Source organism: Mirounga angustirostris, unplaced genomic scaffold, assembly GCF_029215605.1.
Source record: "Mirounga angustirostris isolate CCGP_5_RB_7025 unplaced genomic scaffold, mMirAng1.0.hap1 SCAF_5, whole genome shotgun sequence".
NCBI classification, from domain to species: Eukaryota; Metazoa; Chordata; class Mammalia; order Carnivora; family Phocidae; genus Mirounga; species Mirounga angustirostris.
In genome coordinates, this window is record NW_026991713.1 from 134,142,090 (window position 1) to 134,168,784 (window position 26,695).

General features: G+C 43.1%; 1 protein-coding gene across 3 annotated transcripts in view; it reads right to left on the reverse strand.

Moving 5' to 3' along the window:
• Nucleotides 1–7,639, reverse strand: part of RBM17 (RNA binding motif protein 17) — a 28,056-nt gene extending 20,417 nt beyond the window's left edge. For 2 of the 3 annotated variants that reach the window (XM_064592100.1, XM_045874465.3), the window contains exons 1-2: nt 7,480–7,639; nt 234–371 (exon numbers count right to left, since the gene is read on the reverse strand). In XM_064592100.1, the coding sequence (XP_064448170.1) occupies nt 234–356 (123 nt within the window). In that variant the 5' untranslated portion in view covers nt 357–371; nt 7,480–7,639. Of the gene's footprint in view, nt 1–233; nt 372–3,877; nt 4,059–7,479 lie in introns of all 3 variants that reach the window. The other variant, XM_064592099.1, reaches the window with a different exon arrangement.
• Between the last annotated feature and the right edge of the window lie 19,056 nt (nt 7,640–26,695).

Genomic DNA, 26,695 nt, shown 5'->3' on the forward strand with positions numbered 1-26,695 from the left:
CTGGAAACCGACAGTCCTGCTTTTTCTTCATTCTGATTCCCTCAAACAGTTCTATTCCCAGGACTCACCTTAACTTCCTTACTTCTCTCCACCCAGAGTCTCTCCGCCTATAAATGTTTAACCCTACATATTTGATAAACAGGCAGAAGAGCAAGCTGAAACCAAAGCACTCGTACTCCTCAGGAGGAACCTGCTTTGTAGATTTCCACTTCCACACCATGGGCTTATCTTACCTTTGCTTGTGTGAGAGCTGCCTTCTTGACCTGAAGCTGAGACTGCAGAAGTTTGAAGTTTTTGGACCAGCCTTCTGTTTTTGAATCACTGGTCTCTACTCCCAGGTCATCATACAGGGACATCTTTCCAATTTAATGCTGAAAGGCAAGGGGGATGGGGTTTAAAGAATGCAAAATACAGGAAGGATTTCACATCTTTTCATGTTAAAATAACTCAGTATCATGGAATTTTAGAGGTGAAAGGTATTGGAAGAGATCACCTCGTCCAGGAAGCTTCAGCAACAGAAGCCAAGATGCCTGATACTGCCAATCAGTGCCCTAACACATGACACTAGATCTGCATATTAGCTTACAAATAAACTTGCAGAATTAATTTTTTTACCTATATCATGTGGCCAAGTAATTCATGAGTGAAATCATTCTGTGCTACTGCATATAATGATTATTAATAATTACGTATTGTCAATTATACGTATCCAATTTTTCTTTTTTCTTTTTAAAGATGTTATTTATCTGTTTGAGAGAGACAGAGAAAGAGAGAGACAGAGAGGGAACACAAGCAGGGGGAGTGGGAGAGGGAAAAGCAGGCTCCCCATCAAGCAGGGAGCCTGATGCGGGGCTCGATCCCAGGACCTTGGGATCATGACCTGAGCCGAGGGCAGACGCTTAACGACTGAACCACCCAAGCGCCCCTACATGTACCCAATTTTTAAAAAATTCTTTTTTGTCTCAACAACAAAAAGTAGAAACTACAACAACCCATTATTACCAGGTTGATTTAGCACTATTAGCTACCTTTTATAAAAGAAGAAATCTAAACATATGCCTAGAAATTAAAAAACAAATTATATCATGGATGCTGTATTTTAATAAATTATGATTATTGAGAGTAGAGAGGCAGATCATAAATATCCTGACTTCTTCATATTCCATCAAGTTGAAATTTGTAATCTCTAATAACATCAATTACAAAGATAATAATCTACATGTAAATGATCGATACATAATACCCTTGCAGAACAGAGAACACAAGACAACAACAAAAACAGGAAGAGTTCACACTTAGGAAGCCTTATCAAGCCAGGCTGGTAGTAAATGTAGTATCTGCTGGAGAGCCTACTAGAAGCTACCATTAAAGCTTAGCCTGCTACAGAACTGGGACTTTGGGAGATAAATCTGCCCAGGTCATGGTGGGAAGACCCATTTCAAACCTATTAATGGGAACACCACAACCCTTTACACTAAATCCCTACTGTCACCTTTTTATTTGGTTTTTAAGATTTTATTTATTTATATAAGATTTTATTTATTTGAGAGAGAGAGAGAGAGAATGACAGAGAGCACGAGAGGGGAGAGGGTCAGAAGGAGAAGCAGGCTTCCCTGCGCAGGGAGTCCGATGTGGGACTGGAGTCCCAGGATCATGACCTGAGCCAAAGGCAGTCGCTTAACCAACTAAGCCACCCAGGTGCCCCTACTGTCACCTTTTTAAAAAACTCAACATTCTGGGTGAGACCACAACAGAGACCCTTCCCAAAATAAAAAAAAAAATCAATCTCTTTCTCACAAGTGGAAAGAGAGAGAAAAAAAATTGAAATCCCCGTACTGCAAAATATTTAGCATAGGTAGTTTCTGACTCATGGCCACATTCCAAAAAAATCTGTCAGTTCCCAGGTCCAGACAGCATTTTGCCATAGGAACTGTGTCAAACAAATCCTGTTTCGCCTGTGTCGGTCTCTAAGGAAAAGAAGGTAATACAGACAAGAAGGAAAATATTTAATCCTCCCGGCTGTGTCAGACTCAGGGCAAAAACTTCTCTCTGGTATATGCTTACTTCTCCGCCCTTCTAGGTTTGGTATTCTAAGACCCTGCCACCGCAACATCCTGGCTGACCCTGGTTCACTCTGTGTGGGGTGGGTACCAACATTTCCTCCCCCCGGCAAGAAGAGCTGGTCTGGGTCTGAGCAGAGCAGTTCTCAGCCTGGAAGTCAGGCCCCACACAACTGTTGCTGCTTTTCCGTTTCTTCTATCCTTAATATTCCAGCCCTCAGATTACCTAAAAGCTCTCAGGTTTGATTTCTAAATGAAAGGCCCCCACGGCAGTACAGACACGGAGAATAAAGGAGAGCCCAGGGTACTGGTGGCTGACTGCTCTAATGAATCACCTAAAAATCGAGGAATGCTTGCATGTTCTCCTCAGTAAGGCTTCAGTGACAACTCACCAGCTCAGCTGATAGCATGAACAAAGAATTTCCTAGACAGCATATCCAACAGGGAAATAAATGCCCACTGCCTGCAGTGCCAGACAAAGTGAACATTTTATTCGGGAACTTGGCGGCCCGTTGTCACATTAAGCTCAAGTCACTGAGGCAATAAAGAAACAGTAAGGAAAGCCCCTGGCATCCACTTCAGAACCTGTTTTAATCCACACTATGGTAAACCCCACGAAAACCTAAATCCAGTTTGCTGAGTTCCTGCACTCTCCCCAGACTACGATCACGTCTGACCCAGAGCTGAACAGGAAGGTAGGCCAACTGCACGGTTAATGCTCTATTTGCAACCCCCCCCCCCCCCCCCGCCCCAAGCCATCTTTTCAGAGATTCTGGCCAACGATGAGTGCCCAGAAGGAAGAGCAATGTACCGAAGAGCTTTAGAGGCTTTCATGCACCTTCCGCAAGAGCCCACACGGTATTCAAAACTAACTCTTCTTATCTAAATACCTATCCTTAAACTTTAAATTTCATCAGAAGAACTCAGAGCAACAGCAAAGAAAAACAATGCTGAATGTCCAGCTTACTACTGTGGTTCTCAAACTACTTCAAAAATGGCCACACACCCTTCATCTAACCTCATTTAACTGTACAGGCTCTCTTCATTCAAATAGTCACTAAACCAAAGCCTAGTTAAACCATGGGTTCATTCGTTTTCTCTTTCTTTATTCTCACAAAGGCAAGGGAAGACTAACACATTCTGGGAAGTAAATATAAACAATGAAGCTTTCTTGGAAATTATAAACAAAGTTAGTATTTGTTTGCAAATTTGTTTGCAACCCAAACTCTACTTCTCCCAGTACCGCTTCATAAGAAACTTAAGAACCTCACCAAAAATGGTATTTACAAATATGTTGGTGCCAATGGAAATATGCCAACCAAATGCCCACTGAACTCTGAAGCAAAAAGATTAGCCTATCCACCTGTGCATCTCCAATTTCTGGCACAGGGTAGGAATTTAATAAACAAGTATTTGCTGAGATATTACTTATTAAGTGAAGTCTGTGTAGCCACATGAATCAGCAGAGAAATGACACAATCCTGAGGTTCCACTAGAATGTTAACGACAGGAGAAAGGTTCTGGAGATAGACGGTACTAATGGTTGTACAATGTGTATGCATTTACTGCCCCGTGGTCCCACACACTTAAAATGGTTCAAATCCCAGGCTGTGTGTTAACGTATGTTTACCACACACAAACAGGAAGTAACAAAAGGGAGGGAGAGGCAGCACCTGAGGAACAGGCTGCTGTCTAATTAACACTAGTACATTTCCCTACCAGGAAGAGTAAACTTTCATGGAAATATTTTCCCAAATTTGAGGGTTAAAACAAAGTCAAACAGTATAGAGGATCTCTTCCTCCACCAGAGTTCTTACATCCAAAGATTTCATGGCTGAATTAATGAGGTCCCATGGGGCCATACTTCCAGTGATTCCATTTCCAAATCGAAGATGGTCTGTTGATGATTCCATTTGATTTGCCCCCTCTCCAAGCTTTGAAAATCACTATGCAGCAAAATCTTACGTTCATTTAAACCACCATTTCTGTTCTCAAAACCTTTGAAAACACACTTCAAATATTAGAAACTGATGTCATTTCACCAGCATCTGCTGGTTTTCTGTGACACAGAGCTTATAGATCAGATCTGTGCATCACAGTAAATGAGGAAGAGCTTTCTTTACTTTTCTCGCTTGAATGGACTTTGAATTCACAGAACTGGATTAATCACAGCAATGACACACTCATTATCCATCCACGTATGGATGGCCTGCTTTTAATTACTGCAATGCTACAGCACCAGTGAATTTACCACAAGAGTCAGAATCTGGACCAAAAAACCGCATTAAATCCCGATGCCCACCCCCTCCCCATCCCATTCATGTGATTTCCCCAGCCCAGGGGTGGGCAGCACCCTGAATTCCATTCCCATTAATTCCTTACTATCCTCCTTTTATATAAAGGTGTGCACATTTTGATTTTAGCTGTTTGAAGCACTTCTAATATACCAGAGTTGATTCATTCATTCTCCCCACTGCAGTCACTGAAATGTAACAAGCATTGACAAGACTGCCATGAACTTAACCTAATTACTGCTGAGATGTTACTTAGATGACAGAACACATTTATTTCATGAAGTCTAGCAGCAGGTAATAAAAACTAGCGCATTCTAACATTTGGATACACTTTAAGTCAGGATCAAATACAAACACAGACATGTGACTTTTAGAACTTTAAAATACCTATTTCTTTTTTATAGTGACACCAGGCTTTGATCAACACATCTTTCACGTATGCGCCATTTTTGTTCTTAAGAAGAAACACAGTAAACACGGTCTGCCAGAAGAATGATGACTTGTTAAAATTCTACCTAAGCTGGCAAAATATTTTTTTAAACATGCAACTAGTAGAAAAAGAACATGGAACGAGTCTTCTCAGAAGCAGCCCACCTTTCTCACCTCTCAAGTGCATCTATGAAGCCTTCAGTGTCTGCCACCCCACATAAAACTCTCCATCCTCAACTTGCTTCCCCTGAACAAACTCAGAGCAACTTCTATAGGTTACGTTGCCTCCCGGTTGACACGCTTGTCTCTTCCTCTGTTACAAGTCCCTTAAAGGTAAGGGCTGATTTTGTCTTCATCCAGCTGAACATCATGCTATGAACACTGCAAACACTTCGTATTTTCTAAATGTTATCAAGTGCACCTACTTAAATCACATTATGAAACAATAAGATCTTCAGATCTGCTTTTTAAGGACACAACTTATTGTAAATGGTATGTGACGTTAGTGTGCTAAATTTTTTTTTTTTAATTTATTTATTAGAGAGAGAGGGTGAGAAAGAGAGTGCAAGAGGGGGTAGGGTTAGAGGGAGAAGGAGACTCCCCGCCGAGCAGGGAGCCCGATGTGGACTCGATCCCGGGACTCCAGGATCATGAGCTGAGCCGAAGGCAGTCGCTTAAGCAACTGAGCCACCCAGGCGCCCAGTGTGCTAAATTCTAAGTTGTACACCATCATAATGGGAGAAAAACGACCACCACCATACAACTAACAATGAGTCAAAGTCTGAGTTCTGAGCACCTGAAGAAGCAGCATGGTTAAGAAACCTTTTTTTTTTTTTAAATCACTAAATAGATACTCATGTATCATAAAGCAAAAATAAAGCCTAAAGAACGTGGAAAGTATACACAGATAGAAAGGAAAAGGAAGGGAACTATGAGGGGCGGTGCACATTGATGTTCACAAAAAATACAGGTAATAAGCAATAAAAAGCATATGCCCCATGTAAAATTTACAACGACTTTTTAAAGAATGAAAACATTTTTTTTCCTGTATCTCCACCTCTGACACCCCGGTCACATCCCTTCTTTGGAGGAGGTGTACTGTCACGAAGTCCAGGAAAGTCACCTGGAATGTGGGTGGATAACAAAACGTCCTTCACTATTCACTGTTATGACAGACTTGAGGGATTACTAGCCCTGGATGTTCCCTGAAGGTAATTTACAACAAATCAGGTAAAAAAGAAATCCATTCTATGCATTCAGTTGGGACAATTCCCCTCAAATTCTTATTTTCCATCAAGGCTATCTTTAGTTATTACAGAACTCCACCATCACAACAGCTTTCCACTGATAACACGTCTATCACACCTTGTTACATTCTTGTCTCACAACCTACTCATTCTAAGCTGTAGAGCAGGTAGCACGTCTCTTAATAAAATTCTAAAACACACCCTCTGCTTAAGTTACTAATGCATTACCCCCAATTCCTCAAATATCTCTATTACAGTAAAAATGGCGGTGGCCTTTATCCCCTAAACGTGTGGAAACTGAGGTGCAGCCTTTAAAAACTCCACCTGTTGTCCGGAGACACAGCGCTCGCCGGAGTATATGCACAATTCTGCCCTTCTCCAGGACACGCTATTTTCCATCCGTAGGCTTGGCTCTAGCAATAAGGGCCTTCAGCGTCTCTCCTTTACTGCCTTCTCAAAGAACCTTCTCGAGCTCACCCGACTACCCGCCCCTCAAAACTACCCTACCTGCCGTTTCCAGAATGCACTATGGTGCTTCTCGTCTGCTACCTTTGCACTTCTTTCCTCAGCAGGGAGCCTTCCGCCCCCCCCCCGCCCCCGCACACCTAACAAAACACCTCCCAGACTCAGTTATAAGCATCACCCCCTCTGGGAAGCCTCCGATCAACCCAGGGATGGGTTTTTAACGCCTGTTTTCCTAGAGACCAAACTCCCGGAGTAGGAACCCAATCTTACTTATTTATCCCGCGTCTGCTGCTCAGGACACATGGTCTGGGAAGGGAAATGCTCCGGAAACATGTTTGGTGACTGAGCATCAGGGCTACAACACCGCCCGACAAGGACAGGGACCGAGGTAACGCCTGAGTTCTGTCTCCCGTCATCTGTCTAGGTAAACCTGCGCCGTTCGGGGAGGTCAACACGTCCGGAGGTCCCCGTCCCGCGGCCGGGAAGGAAGCGACTTCCCTCCTCTCCGCTCCCCGGGCCCGGGGGGGGGGGGGGGGCGCACAAGTGTGCTGGGCCACAGGTGACACAAGCCTGGCTACCAGGGTCTAGGGACGGAGCAACTTTTCCAAAACAGGGCCGACGGAGAGGGGAAAAGAAAAAACAACACAACGTGCTCGGGTCCAAGAGAGGAAACACACAGACGGGGAAGGGGAAGAATAGGAAGGAGACAGGAAGAACTCGAGGGCCCGGCGACCCGAGGCAAATAAAGGAAGGCGGCGGCGGGCGCGAGGGGAAACACTGCGGGTCGCCCGCAGCCGGGGCCGCGGACCCGCAGCACGGAGGCCGAGGGCGTCGGCGGCTCCGGGGGGCCGGCCCGGGACCTCTCGCCCCCCTTGCGGCGCGGCCTAAAGCCGCGGCCTCGCGTCCAGCGCCACCTGGGGAGGCGCTCCCGCCCCGGCTCCCCGCCGGGCCGCCCGACCGGACGCCGCCTCGGGCGCCACTTACCCGGCCCGCCCGGCCGACTCTCCCCATGGGCCGCGGCGGCGCACCGGGGCCGAGGCGCCGCGGAGAGGACGGCCTGGGCGTATTCGGCGTAAGCCCGCGACCGCAAGACCTGAACCGGCGCCAACCCCTACGCCGAGTGCGCAGGTCGCGCGGCGGCGCGGGGTCAGGGAGCGCGTGCGGCCGGGAGAGAGGCACGCCTGCGCCTGAGCCGCGGGCCGCTTTGCTCCGGCGACCCCTGCCGGCGGGAGGACCGCACTGCACCTCCCCTCCGCCGGCGTCCTTTTCTCCCGCCACGAGGGGTCGCAGTGGCCCGAGTTTGTGAAACTTCAGACTCGGGAGAGCCTGGCAGTGACCCCAGATGGTGAGCAGGAGAAATGTCCAAAGGCTGCCAAGACGGTCTTTGCGAGCCCGCTGCGTTCTAATAGGATAGGGGGGTAGAATCCCTCCAACCCTTTCGTTCTCACTCATTCAAAACCGTCCATGTCTAAGCACAAAGCTGAAAATAAATCGCCATAAGCGAGATGTATGGGAAAGCTCCTGCAAAACGGATGCATTGAATTAAGTGTCCGACTAAGGAGAGAGTAGATGAGGTTACACAAGAGAAGGCTTACACAAGAGAAGGTAAATGTTATAAGGCCTCCCAATTTAAAAACGATGTAACAAAAAGTGCGAGGAAAGAGAAAATAGGATTTCGTGTAAATATGATTTTCACCTCTATAATGAGGGATAAAAAATATTTCGAGCTGATAAATCAAATAAGAGAGATCAAAATACACATCTTCCTACAAAGGAACATACTAAGAAGAGGTATAATCAGCTAAAATCTGGTGAGTAGGAAAAGGGAGAAAAGAAAGAAATATAGTAGGGAGGTAATAGACAACCTAAAGAAATAAGATGATTAAAGACATCAAGTAACATTGTCATTATAATCACAGAACCCAGAACAAAAATGCAAACCTTTCAAGTGATCAAAACACATACACACAACTACAAAGTCAAACAAGAGCACAGAGTGAGCTGTCTGGAAAAGTTACAAAACAGAAAGCATAACAAAACAACATGCGAGAACTAAGACGGAACACCTTACATGAGTAAATGTTAAATAAGCCCAACTTACTTGTCTGAAAAATGCAACTCCAGGTTGGAGCACCAGCCGTAACACAACTCTATGTTACGCATAAGAACATGCATAAAATAGTCATTCTGAAAGTTCAAAAACACAAGAACTTTGGAAAAGATATACCAGGAATATGCAAACATAAAGAAATCAGGGATCACAAACTTACTGATTTCAGGGCAAAAAGCATTAAATGAGATTGAGAAGGGCATTTTACAATCATAAGAGTTGCAATTCACAATGAGGAAAAAATAGGAATATCTATGCACCGAATATCATAATTTCATTATTCATAGCAAACACTATAGGAGATATAAAAAGAATAAATAGTTAGAAATAATTGATAGTCTTTGCCAGACTGAGGGCACAGGAGGTAAAAGAGGATAGAGAAGACCTAAAAATATATTCTATTATATTAATTGTACATAATTAATTTAATATTAGTTATTAGATAATATATTATTAACAATAATATATTGATATATTTAATATTAGATATTTGGTAATATATTATTAATATGTCAATAATATATTATTAATTTAATATGGTAGATCTAATATGTAAAATTCTGTATCCTGAAACAGAGATTACATCTTTTCAAGTGTCCTTGGAACGAACATTCAGGGTTGGCCATATTTTAGGCCACAGGCAAAATCTTAATATATCTCAATAAGTAGAACCATATGGATAATATTATAGGATCACAATTCAGTAAAACTAGAAATTAATGACAAAACAGAAAACAAAATATTCCTACTGCCCAGAAATTTTTAAAGGGTCACATAACATTTGGATCAAAAAAAAAAAACCAAAAACAAAATAGAAAATACCTGCAAGAGTATGAAAGTGAAAATGACCAATCAGAACCCATGGGATTTAGCTACATATTCCTAAGATCATGATTTTAAATGATCATGTTAATTAAAGAGTTAGGATAAATGAAATGAATTAAGCACCCATGCAAGAAGGTAGAAATAGAACAAAATATACTTTGAAGAGCAGAAGGATGTAATGAGTAAAGATAAAAGCCTAAAATGATGGTGTATAGAACAGAAAAATATATAACTAAAAAATAAATCCAGGAGCTGATTGTTTGAAAGTAAATAGGTAAGCTGTTAGCTGAACAAGAAAACAAGAAGAAAGTACAAATATACAAAGTATGGAATCAAAGCAACGAGCTCCAGACACAGAGGAAAGTTGAGAGAAGACTTTGTTGAATTTTATCAAATAAGTCAGAAAATCTAGATCAAGGAGTTAATTTGGAGGACAGTATAATTTCTTAAAATGGGCTTTAGACAAGTTATAAAATGTAAACAGACCAACAATCAGAGGAGAAATAGGGAAGAAGAGCAAAGACCTACTGTCCAAAATAGCAGCAAGTCCAAACCCTTAGGGCCATTGAATCCTAATGTGCTGTTCCAGGGCATAGAAAATGAAGGAAAGCTTCAAATTTCTTGTACGAGCCATCACAGTAGTGATACCTAATAAATATACCCCAAAGAAAACTATAAGCCATTCTCACTTAAGACTGTCAAGGCAAAAATCCTAAATAAAATGTAGTATGGCATTAGGACAGAGATCCTCAGTCCTAGGGTAAGGCCATTCCCAGAGCTGTGGCGATCAGCCCTCACTGAGAAGGGGAACCTTCTGGCAATAAGACAAACGTGCTCAGGGCTGGAGTGCTCACTCAATTGTTTTGAAGGAACCAGTCCTGGCTTGGGAGGGTTCATTTCCAGGGTTGGCTTGGAGCCCCAGGTTTGTGGGGGTCAGCTCCATTTTAGAGGTGAGGATTTCCAAATCAGGGGAGCCATTCCTACTCCAGATTGCTGGTTCAAATGTAATCAGGCTTAGGTTCAAGGTCACACATAGACCTGATTCTCAGGTTCACACTCAGCTGTGGAATCCGAAGACTTCTCCAAAGGCATTGCTACTTGTAGGAGCCTGTGGTCAACCAGGTAGCATTTCAGTCTAGCAGAAGGAAAAGGGGGTAGGAAAAAATGGAGCAGACATATTGAAGGCTGCTAGAGGCAGGTAACATAACTAGGAAGAGATGGCCAGGGAATGAACCAAGGCTGTGTACAACTCTAGGAAACAGGCCCTTCCCAGAGGCAGGAAGATGTGCAGTGATTGGGAGGTGGTGAGACTGAATTCTCAGTGGAAGGAACTTTGGTTTAGACACACAGGCAATGACTCAACCCAGCAGGAGATTAAGATCTCATTGGAGAGACACAAGGTAGATCTGGGGCTGTCTCTACACCCAGTCTGTGGTGGGAGGTGGGTAGACCAGATTGTAGGAGACAGCACTCCTCCCCAGGGGGCAGAGAACTGGTGAACAGATGAAATAGATGTGAACAGATTTATTTGTCCAGGGCCTGGGTGAATTTTGAGAAGAAAACCCAAGCTGGGCCCATGAAGGTCTGTGCACCTGTCAGTGCAGCCCACCAGCCAGCCAGCCATTCTCTCCATGTTCCTTCTTCTTATTGTCTTCTTCTTTTCTTACTTGCCAGGCTGTTATTTATTTGAATGCACCTATAGGACCATGAAGCTACCACGTGAATAAGCAAGGCTTGCCTGATGTCTTCTTAGTCTGTCCTCATGTCAGAAGAGGGAAGGGAGCTCTCCGGGATCTCTTTTATAAGGGCATCAAGCCTATTCATGGGGACTCCAACTCTCATGACCTCCTCACATCCCAAAGGCCCTACCTCTTAATACCATTACTGGGGATTAGGATTCAACGTATGAATTTTGGGAGGACACAAGCATTCAGTCTATAGCACATGGTATTTTGCAGGCTATGTTAGAAGGAGCAAACCCTGTAGAAATCATTTGAATATCACTGAAATCACATTGAGTGCTCAAAGTGAAAACCGAGCCAGACCATGAGCAGAGAATGGGAGTGACCTGCCGCTGGAAATAAGGGCCTGGAAATAAGCACATCTTCCCATCCTGCATACTACAAAACTGGCACCAAGCAAAGATCCACATAACCCAAGAGAGGTAGATTTCTACAAGGAAACAGATTTTTAACCAACCATGGTTAACCAACTCTTTTGGTTTTTTTTTTTTTTTTTTTTTTTTTAAGATTTTTATTTATTTATTTGAGACAGAGAGAATGAGAGACAGAGAGCATGAGAGGGAGGAGGATCAGAGGGAGAAGCAAACTCCCTGCCGAGCAGGGAGCCCGATGCGGGACTCAATCCCGGGACTCCAGGATCATGACCTGAGCCGAAGGCAGTCGCTTAACCGACTGAGCCACCCAGGTGCCCAACTCTTTCGGTTTTTTGACAAGTACTAAATCTGTGATCCAGAATCCAATCCTGCTTACTATTTACTTATACAACTCGCATTCTACTTACATTACTTGACCTTAATACTCATGTAACATGGTGGAGAATTACATTCATCAGATATTCCCCATAAAGATTGAGAAAGAAGCAGTCAGGGTGTCTCAGTCAGCCCAAGCTGCTATAACAAAATATCACAGACTTGGTGGCTTGAGCAGCAGACATTGATTTTTTGGTCACAATTCTAGAGGCTGGAAGTCTACGATCAAAGTGCTGGCAGATTTGGTTCTTGGTGAAAGGGCCCACTTCGTGGTGTGTAGGCGGCTGCCATCTTGCTGTACGATAGAGCGAGCGAGCTCTGGTCTCTTTCTCTTCATATAAGCATATTAATCCTATCTTGGGCGCCCCATCCTCATGACCTAATCTAAACCTAATTGCCTCCCAAAGACCCCACCTCCTAATAGCATCACACTGGGGGTTAAGGCTTCAACACCTGCATTTGGGGACACATAAACACATAGTCTATAACAGAGAGTGAGAAAAGAACCACACTTCTCAGGGGCTCTGAAAACTTTAGGATGCTGCCTTTTCAGGAGAGTGAGGGGGAAGTAGGAAGCATGAGCTGGCTTGGCTGCTGTCTGTGTTCTCGAGTGTGATGTGGGCCAGGTGTGGGGGCTGAAGTCCCATGGAGGTTTCCAGTAGGGAGACACGGCCAAGAGTAGCACGGTAGTGGGAGAAGACAAGATTTTAGCCTGTTCTCTCTCACCTATGGAGTGGGTGGGAGTGGCATCCATACTAGAGCCTGAGAAACTTTCCACCTGAATCGCTGTGTAAAATACTGCAATATGCCCTTCAAAGGAAAATATGCTAATGATCTACATTTTTGGGGGGTCAAAGTTTCTGGAGTCGGGTCCCCTGGCCTTTTGTTACCTCACACATAAATCGGGCAGGGGAAGGGAGGGACTGGCTTTTATTTGAGTAACACTTTTAACTATTCTGTGTGGTTGTAGTACAGTGAACCCTGAACAGCATGAGGTTTAGGGGCGCCAACCCCACCCTCACCTCACACAAGATGGAAATCCCCATATAACTTTGGACTCCCAGAAAACTTAACTTCTAATAGCCAACTATTGACTGGAAGCCTTACTGATCACATAAACAGTCGGTTAACACATACTTACCTGTATTCTTACAGTAAAATAAACTAGAGAAAACAAAATGTTATTAAGAAAATCATAAAGGGGGCATCTGGCTGGCTCAGTTGGTAGAGCATGCAACTATGGATCTCAGGGTTGTGAGTTCAAGCCCCACGTTGGGTATAGAGATCACTTTTAATGAATAAATAAATAAATAAAATCACAAGGAATAGAAAATACATTTACAGTACTGTACTGTATTTATCAAAAAGCAAATCCACGTGTAAGTGGACCGACGCAGTTCAAACCTGTGTTGTTCAAGGTCAGATGTATTATCCCTTTTCCAAGTGACCCTTCACGAGGTGAATGACTTTGTCATGGGCTTGGTTAGCAAGTGGTAGAGTCAGCAGGTGAACACACACAAAGTGAGTGCAGAGTGAGTGCTCTGTCTCAGCAGCACCAAGAGAAAAAAGAGGCTTGGGCTAAGCTTTCAGGCCGACTTAAAATGTGGTTCCTGGACAAGGAGACGGGAAGTCGTTGATGAAATAGGATATGTTCACTGAACATTTAAGAAACAAAATGACCGGAGTGCCTGGGTGGCTCAGATGTTAAGCATCTGCCTTCAGCTCAGGTCATGATCCCAGGATGCTGGGATCGAGCCCCACTTCGGGGTCCCTACTCAGCGGGAAGCCTGCTTCTCCCTCTCCCACTCCCCCTGCTTGTGTTCCCTCTCTCGCCATGTCTCTCTCTGTCAAATAAATAAATAAAATCTTAAAAAAAAAAAAAAAAGAAAAAGAAAAAGAAAGAAAGAAAGAAAGAAAGAAAGAAAGAAAGAAAGAAAGAAAGAAAGAAAGAAAGAAAGAAAAGAAAAGAAAATGACCCTATGGAGTGCCTCTGTTATTCTCTGGCTCTCTACCAAGCTCTGAGTGGGCTCTGAGGGCCCTGGAAACAGAGTCTGGGCTGGGTCTCTCCAACCCTGATCAAAGCACGGGTGGGTGTGCAAAAGCCCTGAATCTGAGGTGCGGAGATCTCAGGACCCTCTGAGCAGAATCTGCTGCCAACCAAGCCTCCCTAATTGGCCAGTCGCCTCTGGTTTGCTGCTGGGTACTACCACTCCCTTCCTTCTTCTTGGTTGGAGTTCTGTGCATTTCCCAATCATGACAACACACATTTACAGACATCTTGTTGGCTTATAGACCACGGACGTGATCACCTCCATTGTTTGAGAGTTTTCTAGTTTAACTCCAGGAGGAAATCTTCTTTCCCTCATTGCTGAGTGTATTAGAAACTTCATTCTTTCTGCCACTTCCTGTCAAAGGTAACTGATATGACCTTTATTTTACAAATGGAGAATCTGAGGCTTCATGTGATGGAGGAGGATAGCTGGGGCCATGCAAGGAGCAGGCAGGATAAATACATGTGGAGATTCAGAAGAGGGACAAGACAAGAGGCTTGTCTTGGGGTAGAAGGTAGGGGCGGGGAGGACAGTCCAGGCTAGAGAGCAGTGCTCAGGAGGCAGGAGGGAAGGAGGGCAGAAAGCAGATGGTAGAGTTCACTGAAAACTAGAGATTAGCAGGGCAGATATTCTAGAAAGACAGGAGATGAGGGAGATGCTTGGGCTGGCTGGAAACGAAGTACACAGGATAACAGAGATGGGGGAGGGCCAGGAGGTGAGGAAACAAGGGCCTGGGTGCACTGGAAGGAAACAAGTTGGTAAATTGACCGTTTGATCAAAATTATAATTTGATCAAAAATAATAATTCCCAGGGGTGCCTGGGTGGTGCGGTTGGTTAAGCGCCCCACTCTTGGTTTCCGCTCAGGTCGTGATCTCAGGGTTGTGAGGTGGAGCCCTGCATAGGGCTCCGTAATCAGCAGGGAGTCTGCTTGAGGATTCTCTCCCTCTGCCCCTCCCCCGACTCGAGCGCATGCTACTCTCTTTCTCACTCTAAAAAAAAATTAAAATAATAATAATTACCAAGGACGGGGTGTGTAGTGATACTTTTGGTCTACCACGGAGGATGACTTCTGTTGACATTTATATATCTCTAAGCAGTTTTGTCCATTTTGTAAAAACTTTGTTTTTTTCCCTACATTTTTTTCAAGTCATTCTCTATAGCTGTTTCTGCTCTGCAAAGTTTATAATAGTGAACATTTAGAAACAAACTACATATCAATAATAAAGACTCAGTAAAATTGAATTATGTTGGGTGACAATTTATATGGAAGTTTAAAAATTTTTGTTTTAAAAATAAGTAAATATATACAGAGAAAGCAACTAAGGGTTATTTGTCCATCTGAGTTTCTCCAGATAGGCGGGATCACAGCAGCTCTTTATTTATATTTTTTGCTTGTTTGTATGTTTTCCCAGTAAAAGATTTTACAGGTTTGTAGAATTTTCTGAATTAAAGAACAATTTTTAAAAAAGATTTTATTTATTTATTTGAGAGAGAGAGAGAAAGAAAGCACAGGGGGAGGTGCAGAGGCAGAGGGAGAAGCAGACTCCACGCTGAGCATGGAGCCCTATGTAGGGCTCAGTCTCAGGACCCTGAGATCATGATCTGAGATGAAACCAAGAGTCAGACGCTTAACCGACTGAGCCACCCAGGCACCCCTTAAAAACAATTTTAAATTTATTTTCTACCAACTGATGTTTGTTCCATAAGTTTTTAATTGCATCAATAAGTTGAAAACTACCCCTTTCAATAAGAAATTTACTTTTTAAAAAACATAATTTTTGTGCACGTTTTATGACTTTCATGTGGATATTTTTTAGATGCTGAGTTTACATACGCATTCACCTAAAACAGTCGATAAAACTATGAACTGTCAGCATGCCTGGGTGGCTCAGTCAGTTAATCTTTCCACTCTTGATTTTGACTCAGGTCATGATCTCAGGGTCGTGGGATGAAGCCCCACTTCGAGCTCTGTGCTCAGCATGGAGTCTGCTTGTCCCTCTCCTCCTCTCCTCCCCTCTCTCCCTCTCTCTCCCTCTAAAATAAATAAATAAAATCTTAAAAAACAACAACAACAACAACAAGGATGAACTGTCTTTATCACTTTCCAACACTGAGTTTCCCACTCTTCAAGCAGCCAGAACAAGAGCTTGATCTGTGAGCAGATGACTCGGTGGGGGTCTGTTATCTTTTCCATCATATCATTTGGTGCCATCTCCACAGTGCGTGGGCAGAAGCAAGCCTTGCTCCAGAACTTTGATCATGAGTACAGCTTTGAGTTACAAGCTTAATGTGGTCCTCAATGTGTGATTGGGTCATCAAAACTAGATCAGTGGCTTACGTGGCAGGATCGGGAAATGAGTTTATCTGTGATCAGAGGGTTTCGAGGGACTAGTAACCCTTTTAAATTATGCTCTTCCTCCATGGAGAAAAGCAGTGCAGAGAGGAGTGGTGATAGCCCAGCATGGAGGTAAGACATCCATAGAACCCTAGAGGGCCAGTGCTGACCTATGCTGGGAATTTTAACATAAATCACCGCTCTTTGATCTTGAAATACCCCTTGAGACAGGTGTCTTAATGTCCCTCTCAAAGAGGTCAAGTAATGTGCTGAAGTTACAGTTAGTAACTGGCTGGACTGTGATGAGCGCCCAGGTCTGTATGACTCTGTTGAAGGTTAGCATGCTTTTTATTATTATAGTAAGCTGCCTCCCGACCAGGAGGCAATTTAACAAAGAGCAGGACAGTGAGGCTACACCAGATATGCCTCTGGAACTCTACAGTTTATGTTACTCTACAGTTTCCTCTCCACATTCCCTTGGAGCTCTCCCGTTCTTCCTGCTCTGGCAGATGATGTCACTTATCAAGCACTTCCTATGTAGCCGGCTCCAGGCTGAGTGATTTGCATATATTATCTAAATTTATTCTTCCTAAGAGCCCCAGGGGGTAGTTATCATCAGCCCCATTTATGGATGAAGAAATGGCAGCCAAGAGAAATTATTTTCCCAAAGTTCTAAATATAGAAACTCAGAGCTCCCTGATTCCAAAACTTGTTCTCTTAAACTCTATGCCTTATACCACTAAACAAACATGCACAGAGACCAAGCTCACTGAAACATACCATGTCCATATAGCGAAAAAGGTTTTTAAGTCAGAGGTAATGTTTTATTTCTAACAGTGCAGGAGGACTTAAAATTCTTGGCTGCCTCCTTAGATTTTATTGAGTTCCATCTTGGAATTTCTGAGCCCTGTTTCTTAGAAGTTCATCCAAGATCAGTATTATGGTTCAGAAACTAGGAACTTTATCTAACTTTGAATATCAAAGCCAAGGCTGAACAAGCCCTCCAGTTTTAAAAGGGAAAGGTACAGTTGGTACTGCTCTTTTATCCTCTCACATGTCTACCTAAAGCTGCAGATGGATCACAAAAGAAACACAAACTCCGTCCTTATGAAGAATGTATCTCTGACTCTGGACTCTGGGGAAGGGTTGCTACATTCAGGGAAGGAAAAACAGCACAGGATTAAGTTCCTGGCAGCCCACCACCTCATATACCAAGAGAACACAGCTCTCCAGAGTAAGTGACTTACACCGACGAGCAACACCAACATTCCTGTGTTGGAACCGGTAGAAATAAAACACAGGAGCAGCAGAGGAAGTGGGGTGGCTGAGGAAAAGCACTTTTGCAGGAAGCTGTCTGTAACTGAGGAAGGGTAGAGGGAAGAAAAAGCAACTGAGTATCCTTGCAGCCGCTGACTGAGAGAAATAAAGGTTAAAAGAAAAGAACGGACTCCAACACCTACTCCCCGTGCCTAAGAAGTTCTGCTACTCTGGACCATGACCCCAGGATATTCCCTACCCAAGCCCTCTGCAAAGGTCTTGTTTAAAAAGGGCTTGACTCACTGAAATTTCGACAAAAAATGGAAAATGTTCCCAGCACAGATCAATACCAAGTCATACCAAGAAAAAAGGGAAGGAAATAAAATTATCCGAGAAAATACTGCACCATCACAGATGAGTCCTGGGACGAAACATATTGCCATGAATTTTTAAAATGTAATGAAGCGGGACGCCTGGGTGGCTCAGTCGGTTAAGCGTCTGCCTTTGGCTCAGGTCATGATCCCAGGGTCCTGGGATCGAGCCCCATATCGGGCTCCCTGCTCAGTGGGGAGTCTGCTTCTCCCTCTCCCTCTGTGTGCTCACCCTCGCCCTCGCTCTCGCTCTCTCTCTAATAAACAGATCTTAAAAAAATAAAAAATAAAAAAATAAAATGTAATGAAGCATTGGCCTCTGTAAATAGAAACTCAAAGCAGAGATATCAGGGAAGATAGGATGGGGAAACAAGAGGTGAAACCTAGGTGACTTGCGCTCAGGAAATTGGTGCAAAGGTTTCAGTGGAAATGGGACATCTGATAATAGACCCAGCTGAAAACACGGCAAGGCTGAGAAAAGCTGGCAAACCTAAATGGGCGTGAGCAGAGGTGTAGTTTTAGAGCGCTGCCTAGGTGAATGGGAAGGGTACACCAGGGGAGGGGAATGCACTAGCTTGCCACAAGGGGCAGGTGTTTGCGAAGTTCTCACATAGCAGACGGGACGGGGGAGCTCACTGGGGTCTTCTTTATAAGGACACTGATCCCATTCACGAGCGCTCCACACTCATGACCCAGTCACCTCCCAAAGGCTCCTAACATCATCACCTTTGGGGTTAGGATTCCAACATAATGAATTTGGGGGTATGGAAGATACAAACATCCAGACCATAACAAATGGCTATTCCTAGGTTCCATTGATTTTTTTTTTTTTTTTACAAAGAACAAATAAAAGCCTGTGGGCATTTAATAGGGAACTGAAAGCCAAGTCTGAAAGCCAGAGAAATTCCCTAGTAGCTTACAAAGGGGCTCTCCTGAGTAAGTAAAAGGGAGAACCCTGAGAACTCTGCCCAGCTAGCATTTCCCCTTGTTTTAAGACAATACAAAGACCTTTTCTCCACAGCACAGAATCATTTCCCTATGTCCCCCCAGCCATTAGTCTCTACCTACGGTTGAGTAGCAGCACAATCCAGCCAGGGGCTTTGCCCCTAGGGATGTCATATTCCAGCAACCAGCTCCATAAGTCTTCAGGTCAGGCTTGCACGGCTGCCTGTCCATCCACCCTGCTCCTCATTGTGCTCATTGCACCTCCTCATCCCATAGTCCCCTTGCCCCTTGTCTTCTGGTGCATAAGAGCCAGCACCCGGCCTCTATTACAGGGGCCCCCGTTGCTATGAGAAAGCCTAGCTGGGCAGCCAGCAAGGATACTACTCAGTTTGTAAACATCTGAAGAAATGAAGGCTGATTGACCAGGTGGCTGAGAGAAGTCACCCTCATAAAAATCCATCATCCCTTGCCCCATTTCCAGGCCTGAGTCAGTTATCAGAGCCAGGACCCATCAACAGAAGAGGAGGCTCATTCCCCAGGAAGAAGAGGACGCCTCTGCAAGTACACATAATAATAATTCCCCAGTCCTTCACCCAAGGGACCTGTGGCCCTTTACTTAGGCAACTGTACTAGGGAAAGAGAAATAACAAAAAAAAATTTTGAGGATTATTGTTGACATGGTGACCTAGACACCTGAAGGGCTATCATGCCCCCTTGTGCAAGTTGGGGGACAAGAGAACAGATAATAAATGGAGTCATGGCCAAAGTCCACCTACATGGACCCACCCAGTGACCCCTTTTCCCAATTTCCGAATGTGCAGTTGAGATTGAGGTGCAGGAGAACTGGCACAGTCCCCACGTTGGTTCCTTGTCCTATGCATGAGGGCCATTATCGTGGGAAAGGCAGAAAAAAGTTTCTGAAGCTCCCTCTCCCAGATCAAGATAGAAAGCAATACCAACGGCGCCTGGGTGGCTCAGTCGGTTAAGCGACTGCCTTCGGCTCAGGTCATGATCCTGGAGTCCCTGGATTGAGTCCCGCATCGGGCTCCCTGCTCGGCGGGGAGTCTGCTTCTCCCTCTGACCCTCCCCCTCTCATGCTCTCTGTCTCCCATTCTCTCTCTCAGATAAATAAATAAAAAATCTTTAAAAAATAAAAAAAATTTTTTTAAAAATAAGATTTTATTTATTTGGGCGCCTGGGTGGCTCAGTTGGTTAAGCGACTGCCTTCGGCTCAGGTCATGATCCTGGAGTCCCGGGATCGAGTCCCACATCGGGCTCCCTGCTCGGCAGGGAGTCTGCTTCTCCCTCTGACCCTCCTCCCTCTCATGCTCTCTGTCTCTCATTCTCTCTCTCTCAAATAAATAAATAAATAAATAAATAAATAAATAAATAAATAAATAAGAAAGCAATACCATGGCCCAGGGAGAGGGAAGGACGGCAAAGCTGAGTGCCATGTTTAAGGATATAAAGCCGGAGTTGGTAAATATTTTAGGCTTTGCAGGCCATACGGTCTCTATCTAGCACAACCATTTGTCTTTGCTATCGCAGCAAAAAGCAGCTATGGAAAATATGTCAATGAGATAACATTTCTGAGTTTGAGTAAAACTTTACTTATAGACACTGAAATTTGAGTTTCATATAATTTTCATGTGTCATAAAATATTCTTCTTTTGATTTTGTCCCAGCCATTTAAAAATGTAAAAACCATAGTTAGCTCAAAGGCTACACAAAACAGGCAGCAGGTCAGATATAGCCACGGGCCAAAATTTGTGGACCCCTGATCTAAATGATGCAGGGTGGTAGTGCTCATCATATTCCTATTAAATTCACCAGTCTGACCTTGGAAAACATGATGCAGATCCTGAAAAATAATAGTAGACTACCGTAAAGTCAAACACGTAGAAGCCTCAGTTGCAGCTACCATAATAAATATGGTATTTTTGCCAGAGCAGATTAAGGCCACCTCAGGGACATAGCAGGTGGCATTATGATTTGGCCAATGAATTCTTTTCCATTTCAATCAGGACTAGTTATAAGAGACCACAATCTACATTTACAGTTTTGCCCCAGGGCCATGATAACTCTCCTGCTCTCTGTTATAATTCGTGAAAAGATCTGGATGGCTGAGACATCCTGCAGAACATCCCATGCATATTTTTATTTTTATTATTATTATTATTATTATGTTCAGTTAGCCAACATATTTTGCTAATCAGGCCAGATGAGCAAGAAATGGCTGGCCTGTGAGAAGACTTTGTAAGACACATGAGCCACAGAGAGTGGGAGATAAACCCTAAAAATATTCTGGAGCATTCTATAGATTCGGACAAATGAATAAGGACATGATCATTATAGTATCATACAGAGTAGTTTCACTGCCCTAGAAGTCCTCTGTGCTCTGCCCGTTTCATCCTGTTCCCCACCCACAATCCTGGGCAACCACTGATGTTTCTACTGTCTCCATAGTTTTGCCTTTTCCAGAATGTCATATAACTGGAATCACACAGTCCGGAGCCTTTTCAGATTGGCCTCTTTCATTTAGTAATATGCCTTTAAAGCTCTTCCATATCTTTTCATGGCTTGTTAGCGCATTCCTTTTTTAGTGCTGAGTAATATTCCATTGTCTGGATGGACCACAGTTTGTTTAGCCATTCACCTACTGGTGGACATTTTGGTTGCTTCTAAGTTTTGGCGATTATGAATAAAGCTGCTATAAAATATTTTGTATGCAGGTTTTTGTGTGCACATAACTGTTCAACCCTTTTGGCTAAATACCAAGGAGTGTGATTGCTGGTTTGTATGACAAGAGTATATTTACTTTTGTAAGTGTGAGTTTTGGCAGGTTATGTTTTTCAAGGAAGTAGGCATAAAATTTGTGGGCATAGAGTTGTTCATAGTATTCCTTTATTATCCTTTTAATGTTCATATTGGTAGTGATGTCCCCTTTCATTTATGATACTGAATTTTTTGTCTTCCCTTTTTTCTTAGCCTGGTTAGAAGCTTATTGATTTTATTGATCTTTTCAAAGAACCCGCTTTTGGTTTCACTGATTTCCTGTTTTCAACTTCATTGATATCTGCTCTAATTCTTATCATTTTTTCCCTTCTGCTTATGTTAGCCTTAAGTTGCTCTTCTTTTCTGAGGTTCCTAAAGTGGAAACTTACATGGCTGATTTTAGATCTTTCATCTTTTCTAATACAGCCACTCAATGTTGTAAATTTCCCTCAGCACTGCTTTCTTTGCATCTCACAAATTTTGATAAGTTGTGTTTTCATTTTTACTTGGTTCAAAATATTTTGAAATTTCTCCTTTCAACTATGTGCTATTTAGAAGTTTATGGCTTAATCTCCACATATTTCAGGGAATTTCCAGTTATCTTTCTGTTACTCATTTCTAGCTTAATTCCATTGTGGTGTAAGAGCAGCATTGTATGATTTCTACTTTTTTTTTAATTTGTTAAGATGTTTTATGTTCTATAACATGATCTGTCTTGGTGAATGTTTCACGTGAGCCTGAGAAAAATGTGTATTCTGCTCTTGTCGAATGAAGTAGTCTACAAACCCATTACATCCATTTGATTGAAGGTGTTAAGTTCAGCTACGTCCTTGCTGATTTTCTGCCTGCTGAATCTGTCCATTTCTGAGAGGGCAGTGTTGAAGTCTGTAACCGTGATAGTGGTCTAATCTATAAACCTCACAGTTCTATTAGTTTTTGGCTCACATAGTTTTGATGTTGCTATTAGGGGTGCACACATTAAGAATTGTTACATCTTCTTGGAGAATTGACCTCTTTGTCATCATGTAAAGCTCTTTATCCTGATAACTTTCCTTACTTTGGAGTCTGCTCTGTCTGAAATTAATACAGCTACTCCTGGTTTCTTTCAATTAGTGTTAGCATTGTGTATTTTTCTCCATCCATTTACTTCTAATCTCTATGCATCCTTATATTTAAAGTGGGCTTCTTGGGGCGCCTGGGTGGCTCAGTCGTTAAGCGTCTGCCTTCAGCTCAGGTCATGATCCCAGGGTCCTGGGATCGAGCCCCGCATCGGGCTCCATGTTCGGCGGGAAGCCTGCTTCTCCCTCTCCCACTCCCCCTGCTTGTGTTCCTGCTCTTGCTGTGTCTCTCTCTGTCAAATAAATAAACGAAATCTTTAAAAAAAAAAAAAAGTGGGCTTCTTATAGACAATATAAAGTTGGAAGACTTTTGATCTGATTTTTAAAACTTCAAAGACACAGAGGTGTTGGAAATATTTAGGAAGTAATAGAAGAGAGCTGAGTACTCTCACTTTTGAGTCCTCCTGGTGGGCAGGCAGTGAGTCTTTAAATTGCTTCTGGTGCTATAAAAATGGCCCCTACTGCTATTACCATTTTAAGACAATGTGCACACATTTCAACTATCCAGGATTTCATCATCATCAGTAGTAACTTATTTGCACTGTGTATATGATTCAGCTCTGGGCTGAATACACAGCGGGAACTTGCAAGGGGCTTTGAGGCACATAAAGGGGACTATGGGATGGAGGAGGCCCAGGTGCATCACATGGGTCACAAGACGATATGTCATGATACACAGGAAATACACCAAAATATACCCCAGGCAGACTTCCAGATATTGAGACTAGCTATGCTTTCACTTACTTTTCTGTCAAAAGAATAGCCATGTAGAGGTCAGTCAAAGTGAAGTTCTAAGGATAACTGTAGTCTAATTTAGGGAACTAATGAATGCTGGGATCTTTGTAACTTATTCCTTGGCACATTTCTTAACATGGGTAAAGACCTACCAGTGTGTCAGTGGTGTCCTTAAGACCTCTTCTACTTATGAGGATCTACTTCCCATTTCCTTCTAAGGGACAGGAAATGAGAGAAAGGTCTAAGAGAGACATTTGGAACCTAGGAGGATAAAGGCAAGGCCAACCAGTGGCCAAGTTACCTCGAGATGATTCTTACAGTACCGTCTATTAACCATCCTCATCCACAAAGGAAGCATGTGCGTTGGGCGGATAAAGCACTCTCTCCTTGGATAGCAAAGTCTTGTTCTGTGGGCTCCCTTTAGGAAATTCTGGAGACAATCTTACTTCTCTGCTAGCACATTCTTTCAACAGGCAACCAAAAATTTATCAGATTTATTTTTTAAAAAATTACATTCAAGGGAGCTCTGCTCACTTATTAAACACACATTATCCTCACTGGACATGTGTTCCCAGATTCTCCCAGAGATTCATGGCAATCATTGCTGGTTTTACCTCAATGAGGGCTTGCATTCCCTTATTAATTTTCATTTCCAAAGGTAATTAATTTCTAAGCTCTAGGGATTTGTGTACCAGCCACATATATACTATTTAGTATCTTACGTAAAAATGTCTTTTGCAATAAATATTTCAAGAAATTATCATTTCTTATATATTTAATTACAAACTCAATGATAGATTATTGATTATTTTCAGTGGTTTATTTATGATCCTATTTGAATGCAGGATGCATTTCAAATTCTTTTTCTAGTCTAATAACTGCAAATAATGATTTCCCCACAGTACACTCTCATATTCTAAAATGCACATTCTTAAACCAGAGGATTGTTTCCTAACAGCGAGCATGAAAATCAAGATGCAAAGTATGGGGGACACATACAGGTGTGGTTAGAAAAGTGATGAAAAAAGAATAAGAAAAAAAACGACGAAGATGGCCTTGGGGAAAATGAAAACCCTTTTCTTCTGTTTCCCCAACCTCCTACCTTCTGCTATGTTTCAAGGTAAGGTGACAGCCCTGACTAAACAGTGCCAACTGTTATCTTCCCCATCATATGAAAAGACCACAAGCATTAAAGAGGATGTCTTTATCAAAATATCTGTAATTGTGACCTTCAGAGAAACCGAACAAGAAGTACTAGTGAATTTCTTGTTTTTTTTTCATGGGTATCCCCCCTCCCTTCCTTTCATTTCTTTTATATCTAAGACTTCTTCCTGAAGTAAAAACATAGTTTCTATTACAAAAAAAAAAAAAAGTTGAAAAACAGAATTTAATTCGTGTCCATCCCCTGGTTTCTCTTTTCTGGGATGGTCGGTCTTCCCGGCTCTAAGAAGAGACGTTTTGTTTGCTGTATCTGAATATTATCTTAGAGGAAAAAAAGCAAATCTGTAACATGTTTTTTTAAAGCTGATTTGGGTCATCCTCCTGTCAAAGGCCATTCAGTGACTCCTGCATACCTCTGTGCTTTCTTGTGTGAGAGACTGAATAGTCATTACAGAGTCATAGAATCATAGGGCTGAAATAACCTATAGATCCCATCACCATATTCAATGCTTAAATCTTTTCTGTTGTACTCACAACGTTGAGATTTCACGGTGCTAATTAATTCACTCTCTCTCCCCTCTGAGTACTGAACCTGTTGAGAAAAGGAGTGTGATTTCGTGGTTTAGGATAAGAAATATATATTTGGTCTTCATCACTGTTTCTGGCACAGAGCTACTAAAACCCTTGGAATCTCCTAAGTGAGGAGAGTGATCTGTGTATTTTGTTATGTTAACGAGGTGATTTTCGGAAAGCACCTACTGATGGAGACTGGTAACCAGGGGAACCAACCATCTGATTTGAGGGTTGGAACTTTCAGTCCTACCCCTCCCCCCGACCTCTGGAGACTGGAGAGATGCTGTAGCTCGAATTCAATCACCAAGGGCCAATGATTTAATAATTAATGCCTATGTAATGAAACTTTCATTAAAACCCAGAAGGATGGGGTTAAGAGAGCTCCCAGGTTGTGAACAGGTGGAGATTCAGGGAGAGTGGCAGCTCAGAGAGCATGTTAGCTCCACACTGTTTCCCCATACCTCTCTCTGTGCATCTCTTCCATCTGGCTGTTTCTAAATGTATATCCTTTTATAATAAATCAGTGATCCAGTAAGTAAAATATTTCTCTGAGTTCTGTGAACCACTCTAGCAAATTAAACAAACGCAGTAAAGGGGTCTTTGGAACCTGTGATCTATAGCCAGTCAGTCAGAAGTATAGGATGCAATTGGCATCCTGAGTTGGAAGCAGTTGCTAGAACCTCCAATTTGTAGCCAGCTGGTCAGAAGTACAGGGAGCAGTCTGGGCTTGCAGCTGGTATCTAAAGGAGGGGGACAGTCTTGTAGGACTGAACACTTAACCTGCAGGATCTGACACTATCTCTGGATAGGCAGTATCAGAATTGAGTTGAATTGTAGAACACCCATCAGGTGTCTGAGAATTGCATGTTGATGGGGAGAACCACCCGTCCCCATCCCCTCTACACTGGAATTGATGATCAGAACACATATAAGAAGGAACACAGGGATCAAAATATTAGCTTTACTGAGGTAAAGCTAGGTTGCAGTGGGTGGTAGGCCCAGGCATAGGCCTTGTAATGTACATGGAGACGATTGGGGTGTGTAAAACAGACACCTGCCCAGCCCTCTGCCTTGTACCATTAAGACAACCCTTGATGGGGCGCCTGGGTGGCTCAGTTGGTTGGGCGACTAACTTCGGCTCAGGTCATGATCCTGGGGTCCCAGGATCGAGTCCCACATCGGACTCCCTGCTCAGCGGGGAGTCTGCTTCTCCCTCTGACCCTCCTCCCTCTCGTGCTCTCTGTCTCTCATTCTCTCTCTCTCAAATAAATAAATAAAATCTTAAAAAAAAAAAAAAAAAGACAACCCTTGACATGCTACCTATTGCACACAGAAATATAGAACATAAACATCTACTAGACTCTTGACATTTCGCCAATCAGGGAATTATGCCCCTCTTTTGGGGAAAAGGCAGTGACGTGGGGAGGAAAGATAGCAATTTCTACCCAATAC